Genomic DNA, 13,029 nt, shown 5'->3' with positions numbered 1-13,029 from the left:
CAGGTAAAATAAGAAAAAGCATTGCTGTTCAAACACTCTTCAAATAAGCATGTTGATGACACTCTCCTTCACTTGGACTTTGCCAAAATGTATATGAAACTGTCTACTTTCACTGTGAACTTCCCTGGTGGCTCAGTAGTAAAGAATCTGCCTGTCAATGCAGGAGATGTGGGTTCGATCCTTGGGTCAGGAAGACCCCCTGGAGAAGGAAATGGCAACCTACTCCAGTATTATTGCCTAGAAAATCCCATGGACAGAGGAGCCTGGTAAGCTACATTTCATCGGGTCATAAAAGAGTCAGACACAGTTTAGTGACTAAATAACAACAACAAAGGCATTAAATCAAACTAAAACAGTATCTGAAGAATAGGCATTCTTATAGAATTATTTTCAACTTTTTGAAATACACTTATTTTCAATACACTCATCTTCAGACTAGCTAACCAGTGTCTCCAAACTGTGGGTCTGACCTATGTATTAGTTGGTATTAGTAGGTGATAAAATAATGTTTTATAGCCTGTGCAATTTTTAAAATACAATGACAGAAAATGCCAGACTACAATAGAGATTTTCACAGAATTTTTGTTTCCACTGATACAGAACATGATACATACATGTGGCTTTTCTGAGTCATAATGGAAAAAAATATTTCTCACTGTGGGAAGCCTGGTGTGCTGCAGTCCATGGGGTCACAATCAGAAACGACTGAGCGACTGAACAACAACAATGGGCCAGCAAAGGTCAGAAATTCTGAAAACTCCTGAGCTGGCTAACCCTTATTTCCTGATCATTTTCCTTCCTGTGCCAAAAACTTCATGTTAGTTTTCCCTTATAAGTTGCTCCTTTATTTTTCTTGTTGTTCAGTCACTCAGTCATGTCTGACTCTTTGGCACCCCATGGACTGCAGCACCCCAGGCTTCCCTGTCCTTCACCACCTCCCGGAGTTTGCTCAAATGCCTGTCCATTGAGTCGATGATGCCATCCAACCATCTAATCCTCTGTGGTCCCCTTCTCCTTCTGCCCTCAAACTTTTCCAGCATCAGGGTCTTTTCCAGTGGGTTGGCTTTCCACATCAGGTGGCCAAAATATTGGAGCTCCTTTATTTATAACCAGTGTAACTCCAGGCATGGGAGATGCAGAGAGAGTGATCCAGGATATACTAGCTGGCCAGGGCCAGAGGCCTCCCCAGAGCTATCCAATGCTCGGGGCCCAGGAAGTAGGTGAGGGAGGTGCTGCTGCTGCTGCTAGGTCACTTCAGTCGTGTCCGACTCTGTGAGACCCCATAGACAGCAGCCCACCAGGCTCCCCTGTCCCTGGGATTCTCCAGGCAAGAACACTGGAGTGGGTTGCCATTTTCTTCTCCAGTGCATGAAAGTGAAAAGTGAAATGAAGTCGCTCAGTCGTGTCCGACCCTCAGCGACCCCATGGACTGCAGCCTTCCAGGCTTCGGGGGAGACCTAAAAGCTCCATATCCTTGACCAGGACTTCGGGTGCTGCACCTCTGCCTTCTGTGTACCAAGTTCCAGGGTTACTGGACTTACTCAACCTGTGCTTCTAAAATGGGCATGAGCCACATTCGCCTGGTAGAAAGGGTGCAGAGCCTCAGCCCTTCAGAGGTGGGCGGGCGGTCTTAAGAACATCTTGTAACCCCAATTCTCAGACTTCCTGTTGACAGTCTCTCCTCCATCTCAGACGCCCTGGGCGGTGCTCGATGTAGGCTCTGTATGTTACCAGGAGAAGACGGGGTCCTGAGAAGGCACCAGCAAGCTGGCAGGAGTAAGAGGGACGGGACTGGGCACACCCAGCCCTGGCAGGCTGGAGTGCAGGAGCAGCGGGGTCAGAATGCTAGGTTCCGGTCCACGTGCGCGCTCGGCCAACTCCCGCCCGCAGCAACTCTTACCCGAAAGTCGTGGGCGGTGTCCTTCACCGGCTGCACGCGGTGTCCCTGGTGCCGGGGGTCGGCCTGGCACGAGCAGCACAGCAGCTCCTTGTCGTCGAGGCAGAAGAAGTTGAACTGGCCGCGGTGCAGGCGGCAGAGACGCGGGGAGCGGTGGCCGGTCCAACGCGCGCCCTCGGCCTCCTCGCGCAGCAGCTTCTCCACCAGGTTGTTGAGGGTGTGGTTGGTGCGCAGGTCGGCGGGGGCCGCGCGGTCCTTGCACACCGGGCAGGTGGGCGCCACCTGAACCTCCCAGCATCGGGTCACGCACCCGCGGCAGAAGTTGTGGCCGCAGCGCAGAGTCACGGCATCGCGGAAGGGGTCATAGCAGACGGCGCACAGCAGCTCCTCTTTGAAGGAGCGGGAAGGCCCAGGGGAGGCGGCGGGGCCTGGCTCCATAGCCTTCCCCGCTCTGGAGCCGGTAACTTTCGCTCCAGTCCCTCCCACCCGCCTGACTGCTCCCCAGACCCTGAGAGAGGCGCCCAGCCTCTTCCGTTCGGAGCACTGAGCGACAGCGGCCCCGGCCAATTGCTCGGGGCGTGCTTAGGAGGCTCCGCCCCAGTTCCGGTCAGCTCGGGAAATCCCGGAAGAGTGGGGCGCAGCCCATCTGCTCTGCGGTCCGCGCGGGTTCTAGGCGTGCCCGTCAAGTTTAGCCAAGAAAAAACTACCCGTCCGTGCTCAAGGGCTTCCGTAGCATTGAAACCTACTTCCGATTTCAAATGGAAAATGAAGTCTAGGAGACACTTCCTTGGTTCCCGGAAATCTCAGGCCCGCGAGGTGGGAGAAGCCAGAGCTTCTTACTTCCTGGTTCCAAGTAGAGTGTGATCTTACAGCGTTGTTAGCGTTTTCACCGCTTGAGTTTGCAGTGCCCCTTTGAAAGGTCTATGCCCGCCCTTGAATTAGTTGTTTACTTATTTTGGCCTGTTTAGTTCCTGCCTGCTGGGGTAAGGAAGAAATGAGAGCAGGGGGCAGTGGAAGACCTCTGAGAAGACCCAATTCTTGTCTTGTTTGGATAGGCAGGCAAGTCACAATCTTTAACAAAATCTATTTCCTCCTGAGTGAAATAGAGATCAAAGACTTCTGCAAAGTTAGCTATGGAGACTACAGTCCAGGCTGAATTTTCCTGCCAGGTACAACAGGTCTGAGTCGCTCAAGTTGCCTCAGGTTGATCACTTTACAGCATTCAGATGTAGGATTCCTTTCATTAACAGTTTCTGCTGGAAGACAATTCTCCACCTGTATGGTGTTCCTGTATGTTATCCAGAGACACTGCCATTTTTGAACTGTCATTTCAAGGATGTTTCTATGATGAAGAGCCTGGGATGAGAGAGACAATGTCACCCTGCAGGCAATCTCTCTGCATTGTAAAAGTTTTGGGTTCTCAACCCAATCAAAAAGTGGGCCAAAGAACTAAACAGACATTTCTCCAAAGAAGACACATAGATGGCTAATAAACACATGAAAAGATGCCCAACATCACTCATTAGAGAAATGAACATCAAAATGATATAGTGAGGTATCATGTCATGCTGGTCAGAATGGCTGCCAGCAAAAAATCTACAAACAATAAATGCTGGAGAGGGTGTGAAGAAAAAGGAACCCTCTTACACTGTTGATGAGAATGCAAACTGGCACAACCACTATGGAGAACAGTGTGGAGATTCCTTAAAAAACTGGAAATAAAACTGCTATACGATCCAGCAATCCCACTGCTGGGCATACACACCAAGGAAACCAGAATTGAAAGAGACACGTGTACCCCAATGTTCATTTCAGTGCTGTTTACAATAGCTAGGACATGGAAGCAACCAAGGTGTCCATCAGCAGACAAAATGGTTAAAAAAGTTGTGGTACATATACACAATGGAATATTACTCAGCTATTAAAAAGAACATGTTTGAGTCAGTTCTAATGAGGTGGATGAAACTGGAGCCTGTTACATAGAGTGAAGTAAGTCAGAAAGAGAAAAACCAATACAGTTTATTAACACATATATATATATATATGGAATTTAGAAAGACAGTAATAACAATCCTATATGCAAGGCAGCAAAAGAGACACAGATGTAAAGAACAGACTTTTGGACTATGTGGGAGAAGGCAAGGGTGGGATGATATGAAAGAACAGCATTGAAACATGTATATCACCATGTGTAAAATAGATGACCAGTGCAAGTTTGATGCATGAAGCAGGGCACTCAAAGCCAGAGCTCTGGGAATACCCAGAGGGATGTGGGTGGGGAAGGAGATGGGAGAGAGGGTCAGGATGGGGGAACACATGTGCAACCCATGGCTGATTCATGTCAGTGTATGGCAAAACCCATCACAATATTGTAATTATCCTCCAATTTTAAAAAAAGATTCAGATTCTCTAAGCTCTATCCTCTGGCCCACTCTACAATGCCTTTTGGAAATTAAGTCAGGAAACTGGCTCAAGTGACTATAATCTGACTACTGAAATTGCTGTTAGTAATAAACTGTCCTGTGTCTCTGAACCAAGAGTTTCATCTACCAGCATTCCTGAAACTTGCGTACTAAAGTGTCAACTGAAAAAAGAAATCTAAAAGTTGAGGATCATGTTTTATTTGGTGAACAAAACTGAGGACTTAAGCCAGGGACACAGCATCTCAGACAGCTCTGAGAGACTGCTCCAAAGAGGTAAGGGAGGAGCTATATATAGTTTTTGCAACAAAGACCAAGTAGTCAAAACTTCAAAAGATTGCTGTTAAGGAAAAGTAGATATCTCAAGGAATTTAGCACTTTTTCTGTGTACAGGAAAATACAACAGTCTGGACTCACTGAAATCATTCCTTTGGTATGCACCTCAGCTTTCTGAGGCCAGTGCTGCTTTCTCCGGCTGAGTCTCTTCAAGGCACATCATTGATGGGTGGCTGCAGTAGTTGACTGCTAGGTTGGGGCAGCATTACTATGATGGCTTGATGGCTGCAGCACCCTTTGTTGACTGATAAGGCAGGAACCATTTTTTTTTTCATTGATAATTTGTTACCTTGCAAGCAGGCTAAAATGTCAGACCTTTATAGTGCTAGACAATTTCCTTCCAACTTGTACTCAGAATAGGCCTTTAGCCACAATGCCTAGGGGATGGATGCCACTAATTCTTATTGCCATCTGCAGTATGCTGACAAAAAAATAGATAATGTGGGAGTTGTGAGTTAAATTTCATTGGGGGCAAAATGAAGACTATATTCTGAGTTTAAAAAAGAGAAAAAGGACTATAGCTGGGGAGTTAGCATTTTAGATAGCTCTGAGAAATCGCTCCAAAGAGGTAGGGAGGAAGGTCAGTATATATGTGATTTTGGTGAGGGGAAGTACATGAAATAAAGCACATGTATTTTGCCAAAGGGGTCTGCTAGTCATGAGGAGCCGATGTCACTGTGAAGGATGTTAGTGCTTTTCTAAATATGAGGAGATACAAGAATTGGGCTCATAAAATCAACTCCTGAAAATATCTAACTATTTGAAGATCTATCCTGCTAGTTTTTCCCAGAGTACAGAGTCTCATTTCTGCTCTCTACCCTGAGCTCCTTTCAGAGGTGTTGAAAGTCAGCATCTGCAGCAGCACAAGATTTAATCCTTGTAGAGGTAGATGGCAAGTGCCAGTTTATTGTTGACAAGTGTTTCTTGCTCAGTGCCAGTTTGTTTCCTCTATAATCACCTGGGGCGCTTTCTAGAAGCACAGATTCTTGAGCCCAGATTCTTTGATCTATTTGCCTCTTTGGATGGAAAGGCCTAGGAATCTGCATTTTCACACCCAGGTGATTTTTTTTTTTTTTTTTTTTTGGATACTCCAGTTCAGTTTGAAAGTATAAAGAGTTAGTTGCTCAGTTGTGTCCAAGTCTTTGTGAACTAATGGCTCCTCTGGGCATGGAATTCTCCAGGCAAAACAACCCAGGGATTGAACCCAGGCCTCCTCCACGTTGCAGGCGAATTTCTTACCATCTGAGCCACCAGGGAAGCCAAAGAATGCTGCTCCAGTTATGTTGACTGGTTCAAAAATTAACCTTAAGCAATATCCAAAAGGGCCACAAGATGGGGCTCATAACCCCACATGATAAGATGTTGTTTAGTTGCTAAGTCATGTCAGACTGAGACCCCATGTACTGTAGCCCAGTGGGCTCCTCTGTCCATAGGAATTCCCAGGCAAGAATACTGGAGGGGGTTGCCATTTTCTCCTCCAGGGGATCTTACCCACCCAGGCTCAAACCCATGTCTCCTGCTTGGCAGGTGGATTCTTTACCACTGAGCCACCGGGGAAATCACATGCCAGGCACCTTGCTGGGAAATCTCATCTTCTAATCTTGTTTTCTTTCACTGTTTTATCGATGTGTCTCAGTCGCTCTTTGAATCTGTCTTGCTATATATTTGTTTCCTTCTGTTCTTATGATGTTCCTTGTTTGTTTTGTTGTTGGTTTTTTCTCAACTCTCTAAGTAGAGCCACAAATCAAAGGTAAAGAGCATATATTAACAAATGGATTTTTATCTCTCCTTAAGTAGAATACAAAGGTTAACATTAAACCAGTAAGGTCCTCCTGTCTTTCTGGAAATCTGGAAAGGATTTGGTCCTATTCCACGCTCTACCATTAGCCAGGAATATGACCTGGGGAATGATGCTTCACTTTTCTTACTTCCTTTTCCTCAACTGTTAAGGAAAGATTGGACTAATTGCTGCGAATTCTCACAAGCTCCAACACTCTGAACTTTTTTTTATTCTTTGCATAATTTCAGGAAAGAGGGTGACTAAGACACAGAAACCAGGAAATAGAAGTCTTGGTGATCATAATTCATGTGTCAGCAGCTCCTGTTTCTTCTTCCAGTATAAAGGACCTTCCTTAGAGGCCCTGAAGTTCAGATATTCTGTACACCAGTGAAACTATTGCAAAACTTAACTGGCAGTTCTCACTGCTATAACTTCCCCCTTTCCATTCCATCCCCAGGCATTTTTGCCAGGGAATACCACATTTCCAACCCCCTGCTATCATCATATACATTTTTCTATTTATTTTAATTTTATTTTTAACTGGAGGATAGTTACTTTACAATATTTGTGATGGTTTCTTCCATACTTCAACAGGAATCAGACATAGGTAAACATATGTCCCCTCCTCTTAAACCTCCCTCCCACCTCCCTCCTCATCCCCCTCCTCTAGGTTGTCACAGAACACTGGGTTAGGGTTCCCTGTGTCACACAACAAATTCCCACCAGCTATCTATTTTATATATGGCAATATCACACAAATGTATGTCGGGAATGACTTCTCTTTCTTAAGTGTTGTGTTAGGAGAAAAAATATATATTTCTGGGTGCAGAAAGAAGAGTGACTCTTTCTCTCCCTTTTTTAAAGCAGTTGATTAGAAAGTGACTATTGCAAATAAAAAGCAGAGATTGTTAGGTTCGATAAAAAGGCAAGACTCAACTATATAAGGAAACCACTTCACATGTAAACCTACAGGTAAGCTAAAAGTAAAAGAATAGGAAAAGTTATACCATACCAACATGAATCAAAGACAGCTGGAGTGGCACTATTTTTTTAAGATTTTTTTTTAATGTGGACCATTGTTAAAGTCTTTATCGAATTTGTTACAATATTGCTTCTGTTTTGTGTTTTGGTTTTGGTTTTTTGGCCAAGAGGCATGTGGGATGTTAGCTCCTCAACCAGGGATGGAACCCATACCCCCTGCACTGGAAGGCAAAGTCTTAACCACTCAACTGCCAGGGAGTCCTAGGAGTGGCCCTATTAATACCAGACAAAGCAGATTTACTATTGGAGAATATTATAGGGATAAGGAAGATGACTTCTGTATTTGACAGTTACAGAGCTGGAAGTAGCATGAACCATTTTTAGAAACAAGCAACCAGAGATGCCGACATACTGGAACTTGTTCAGCAACATTACCAAGGACGTCTTTGAGGAAATCACTGTAGTCACACACTTGATAGTGGACACACTGGTGGCTTGGGCCTTCTCTCAGGCCTACACCATGAAGTAAAGGAGCTGGGGGTGGGGGCAGTGGGGCTCTGAGTTTGCTTGACTAATGCATTGAGAACTGTCCTAAGAAATAGTCCTTAATGCAAGTGACTAGGGAAACATGAAATGGCAACCCACTCCAGTATTCTTGCCTGGAAAATCCCATCAACAGAGGAGTCTGGTGGGCTACAGGCCATGGGGTGGCAAAAAGTCAGACATGGCTTAGTGACAAAACAACAAAAACAAAAGAGAAACACCTGAGGTAGTAAATCATTGGCCTCTGGATCAGATTCAGTTGCAGACTTCTTTTATTGGATCCATATTCCTCCTCTGTATCACTTAGGATCTTCTAAGCTGCCACTTGTAAATTGCAACCCAACAGTAAGAGTATGTATGATCTCACATAACAGAAAGTCTAGAGGCAAGAAGGCTACGTCCAACCCAATGACACTGAGACCCCCAGATTCTTTCCATTTTTCTGGTCTGCCCATGGCTGCCTTTGGTTTAGAAAATTACTGCACTGCCCCAGACATCTTATCCTGATATAAACCAATGTCCAGTAATAGAAAGGACCATTTCTCCTTAGTATGTCTCCTTTTCAGTGCCAAGAAACCTTTCCTACAAACCTCCAGAAGACCTTCCCTCACACCTTATGGGTCAGAACTGGGTCACATGCCTACCTCTAAATCCATCACCAGCAAGGAAGATGAGCCTACTATGACTGGCCTGAATCAGTTAGGTTTTACCTGAATCAAGTGCTGCAGAGATTGTCACTGAGATACACCCGGGGCTTGGCTATTTATTACCAAAAAGGGGAAATCATCACGAAATAGGCAACTAGAGGCTCAAAACAGTTGCCATCATATGCAAATTGGGAGATTTTCCATTAAAAAATTTTAACTTTGCTTTCCCATTGTTTAAAAAAAATTTTAATTGTGTTCAAATAAGCATAAAATTGGCCATCCCAGGGACAGGGGAGCCTGGTGGGCTGCCGTCTCTGGGGTCGCACAGAGTCGGAGATGACGGAAGCGACTTAGCAGCAGCAGCAGCAGGCATTTTTAAGTACAGTTCAGTAGTATGAAGTATATTCCCATTATTGTGCAACACAATACCCAGAACTTCTCCTCTTGTAAAACTGAAACTCTGAACCCTTTAAACAAATAGCCTCCTCCTCCTTTCCCCGCTCCCTGGCAACCACCAGTCTACTTTAGGTCTCTAACAATTTGACTAGGCTAGGTACCACAGATATGGGAAATCAAATAATAGTTGTCTTTTTGTGACTGGCTTATCTCACTAAGCATAATGTTCTCAAAGTTCATTCATCTGGTAGCATATCTTAGTTTCCCTCCTTTTTTAAAGCTGAATAATACTCCACTGTATATATGTACCACATTTTTGCTAACCCATTCATCTGTTGATGGACATTTGGATTGCTCCCATCTGATGGCTATTGTGAATGATGCTGCTGTGAACATGAGTGTACAAATATCTCTTCGGGACCCTGTCTTCAATTCTTTAGAGTATCTGCCCAGAAGTGGAATCCCTGGATTGGTTTTTACTTTTTTTAGAAACTGACATACTGTTGTCTACAACAGAGTCACCATCTTAACATTCCCAACAGTGCCCAAGGATTCCAAATTTCTCTACCTCCTGGCCAACACTTGTTATTTTCTTTCTTTCCTTTTTTTTCAGTGGCGGGCACCCTAATGGATGTGAGGTAATATCTGCATGTGCTTTTGATCTGCATTTCCATGTTGATTAGTGATGTTGAACATCTTTTCCCATGTTTGTTGGCCACCTGGATATCATCTTTAGGGAAATGTCTGTTAAGTCTTTTGCCCCTTTTAAAATCAGGTTATTCGATGTTTTTGTTGTTGAGTTGTATGAGTTCTTTATATGTTCTGAGTATTATCCCCTTACCAGATCACTTGAAAAATATATTCTCCCATTCTATCATTTTGTTGCCATCCATTTTCATTTTGCTGCCATCCATTTTCATTTGGCTTCACAGAATTTTTTTTTAGTTTGATGTAGCCAAATTTATCTCTTTTTATTTTTGTTGCCTGTGCTTTTGATGTCATATCCAAGAAATCATTCCCAATGTCATGAAAGTTTTTCCCCATGTTTTCTACTAAGAACTTTATAGTTTTAGGTCTTATGTGTAAGTCTGCGTTGTATTTTGAATTAATTTTTTATACATGAAGTAAAGGAAGGGTCCAACTTCATTCTTTTGTATGTGGATATCCAGTTTTCACACCACCATTTGTTGACAAGACTGTCCTTTCCCCCACTGAATGGTCTTGGCACCCTTGTTGAAGACCATTTGACCGTATATGCAAGGGTTCATTTCTTAATTCTCTGTTGCACTGACCTATATGCCTGTCTTTATGCTGGTACCATACTGTTTTGATTACCGCAGCTTTGGAATAAGTTTGTAAACCTGGAAGTATGAGACCTCCAACTCTGCTTTTGTTTTTAAAGATTATTTTGAGTGTTGGGGTCTGTTCAGATTCCATATTAATTTTAGGATGGTTTTTTAAAATCTATTTCTGTATTAAATGGTGTTCAGATTTTCATAGGAATCGCATTAAATCTGTAGATAGCTTGGGAGTAGTATTGCCATCTTAACAATATTGTCTTCCAATCTATGAATGCAGGATATCTTTCCATTTACTTGTGTACTATGATTACTTCCAAATTGGGAAAGGAGTACGTCAAAGCTGTATATTGTCACCCTGTTTATTTAACTTATATGCAGAGTACATCATGCAAAATGCTGGGCTGGATGAAGCACAAGCTGGAATCAAGATTGCCGGGAGAAATATCAATAACCTCAGAAATGCAGATGACACCACCCTTATGGCAGAAAGCGAAGAAGAGCTAAAGAGTCTCTTGATGGAAGTGAGAGGAGAGTGAAAAAGCTGGCCTAAAACTCAACATTCAAAAAATGAAGATCATGGCACCTGGTCCCATCACTTAAGGGCAAACAGATGGGGAAACAATGGAAACTAGTGAGAGACTTTATTTTCTTGGGCTCCAAAATTACTACAAATGGTGACCGCAGCCATGAAATTAAAAGACACTTGCTCCTTGGAAGAAAAGCTATGACTGACTTAGATAGCACATTAAAAAACAGAGACATTACTTTGACAATGAAGGTCCATCTAGTCAAAGCTATGGTTTTTCTAGTAGTCATGTATGGGTGTGAGAGTCGGACCATAAAGAAAGCTGAGTGTCAAAGAATTGATACTTTTGAACTGTGGTGTTGGAGAAGGCTCCTGAGAGTCCCTTGGACTGCAAGGAAATCCAGTCCATCCTAAAGGAAATCAGTCCTGAATATTCATTGGAAGGACTGATGTTGAAGCTGAAACTCCAGTAATTTGGCCAGCTGATGCGAAGAGCAGACTCATTGGAAAAGACCGTGAAGCTGGGAAAGATCGAAGGCAGGAGAAGGGGACAACAGAGGATGAGATGGTGAGATGGCATCACTGACTCGATGGACATGAGTTTGAGGAATCTCCAGGAGTTGGTGATGGACAGGGAAGCCTGGCATGCTGCAGTCCATGGGGTCACAAAGAGTCAGACACAACTGAGAAACTGAACTGAACACAGCAATGTTTTACAATTCTCAGTGTACAAGTCTTTCGCCTCCATTTTATCCTTTTTGATACTATTGTAAATGAAAATATTTTCTTAATTTCCTTTTCAAATAACCAGTCTGCCTTTGCTCTTAAAGAAGGAAAGATCTGCCTACAATTGCCACATTAAGCTCCTCTCCTACATGGCAGGAGACTTGAGCTGAATAGCAGCTGCTCCCTGTAGGAGGAACATTTGTCTCTGTTTGCCGTGTTCCCCATCTAGCCAGCTTCCCTCACACTCCCTGCCTCCATCAGCATCCCTCACACTCCCTGCCTCCATCAGCATTTGGGGTTTTGACCCGTTGTTTGGAGGTCCCCCTGGTAGCTCAGGCAGTAAAGAATCGGCCTCCAGTGCAGGAAACCTGGGTTTGATCCCTGGGTCTGGAAGATCCCCTAGAGAAGAGAATGGCTATTCATTCCAGTATTCTTGCCTGGAGAATCCCATGGACAGAGGAGCCTGGCAGGCCATAGTCCATGGGGTCACAAGGAGTCAGACACAACTGAGCGACTAACAATAACACTTGGAGGTCCCCAGTGATGGCTACACATTACTGCTTCTCCTTATGAAGGAGCGAGGGTGGTAAAAATACTCTGGTACAGACTGCAACTTGACAACTTGACAAAATGAAATCTAAACCGAGGTTCCATGTTCCTAAAATTTATCTTTAAGCCCCCAATTATTTTATGGCAAACATTTTCAACAGAAAAATTTTTAAATTACATCATGTGCTTTTCTCTCTCTAAAATAGAGGATGCAGAATATCATTTAACTTTTCTTCATGACTTACCAAAATAGACAATAATCACTGGGCTAGGCTGAGTAATAATGGGGTGCCCTCAGAAGTTAATGAAGTGTGCAGGATTCTTTTTCTCTGCCCCTTCAATGGCCACAGATCCCTGTGATTTGCAGGTTCTTGTTCTTGCATTGGCTGGGCTTTCTTTCTTTCTTTGTTTATTAGAGCCTGCCTATAGCAACCTGCACTTCTTCCTAGTTGATGCTTCTAGCATAGTGTGGGCTGGGAGCTGATAGCCATGTGTGTTAGAATCTCTGGCATCAACAATGGCAAACCAAGATTCACACAGTCATTTGTTACTTCAGAACTTTTCCATAGGCTGGAGGTGGAGGCACCTGGTGAATTCATCCACAGGTGGGGCTAAGGATTGAAAACCAAAGTCAAAGTCACAGGACACAGAGCTGACCCCAAGTGGGCAAGGCGGGCTCCCCTTCCACAGAAGCACCCTCCAGAAGCATCCCAGAGCCCACTGACCTGCCTCCACCTTGAGGGGCTACAGAAGGACTGGCAGCAGTGCCCCAGGCTGTGGAAACTGCTGAAAGCAAAACAATCTTCTGCCTTATCCATCTGCCCTTCCACGTGGGTACTGAGAAAATTCATTTCTCAGTGCATTTAATATCATTTTATTTTTCCAAAGGAGATACTTTGGATTGTGTCCTGGAATTCTTCCCCCCCT

The 13,029-nt window shown here is 44.0% G+C and overlaps 1 protein-coding gene across 4 annotated transcripts in view; it reads right to left on the bottom strand.

The window, feature by feature from the left end:
* Positions 1-4,428, bottom strand: part of TRIM35 (tripartite motif containing 35) — a 59,928-nt gene extending 55,500 nt beyond the window's left edge. For all 4 annotated transcript variants that reach the window (XM_069575935.1, XM_069575937.1, XM_069575934.1 and 1 more), the window contains exon 1: positions 1,901-4,428. In XM_069575935.1, coding sequence (XP_069432036.1) covers positions 1,901-2,335 — 435 coding nt within the window. In that variant the 5' untranslated portion in view covers positions 2,336-4,428. The remainder of the gene's footprint in view (positions 1-1,900) is intronic.
* Positions 4,429-13,029: the final 8,601 nt, after the last annotated feature.

This window comes from Ovis canadensis, chromosome 2, assembly GCF_042477335.2.
Source record: "Ovis canadensis isolate MfBH-ARS-UI-01 breed Bighorn chromosome 2, ARS-UI_OviCan_v2, whole genome shotgun sequence".
Classification (NCBI taxonomy): Eukaryota; Metazoa; Chordata; class Mammalia; order Artiodactyla; family Bovidae; genus Ovis; species Ovis canadensis.
This window is presented reverse-complemented; position numbering and strand designations above follow the sequence as displayed.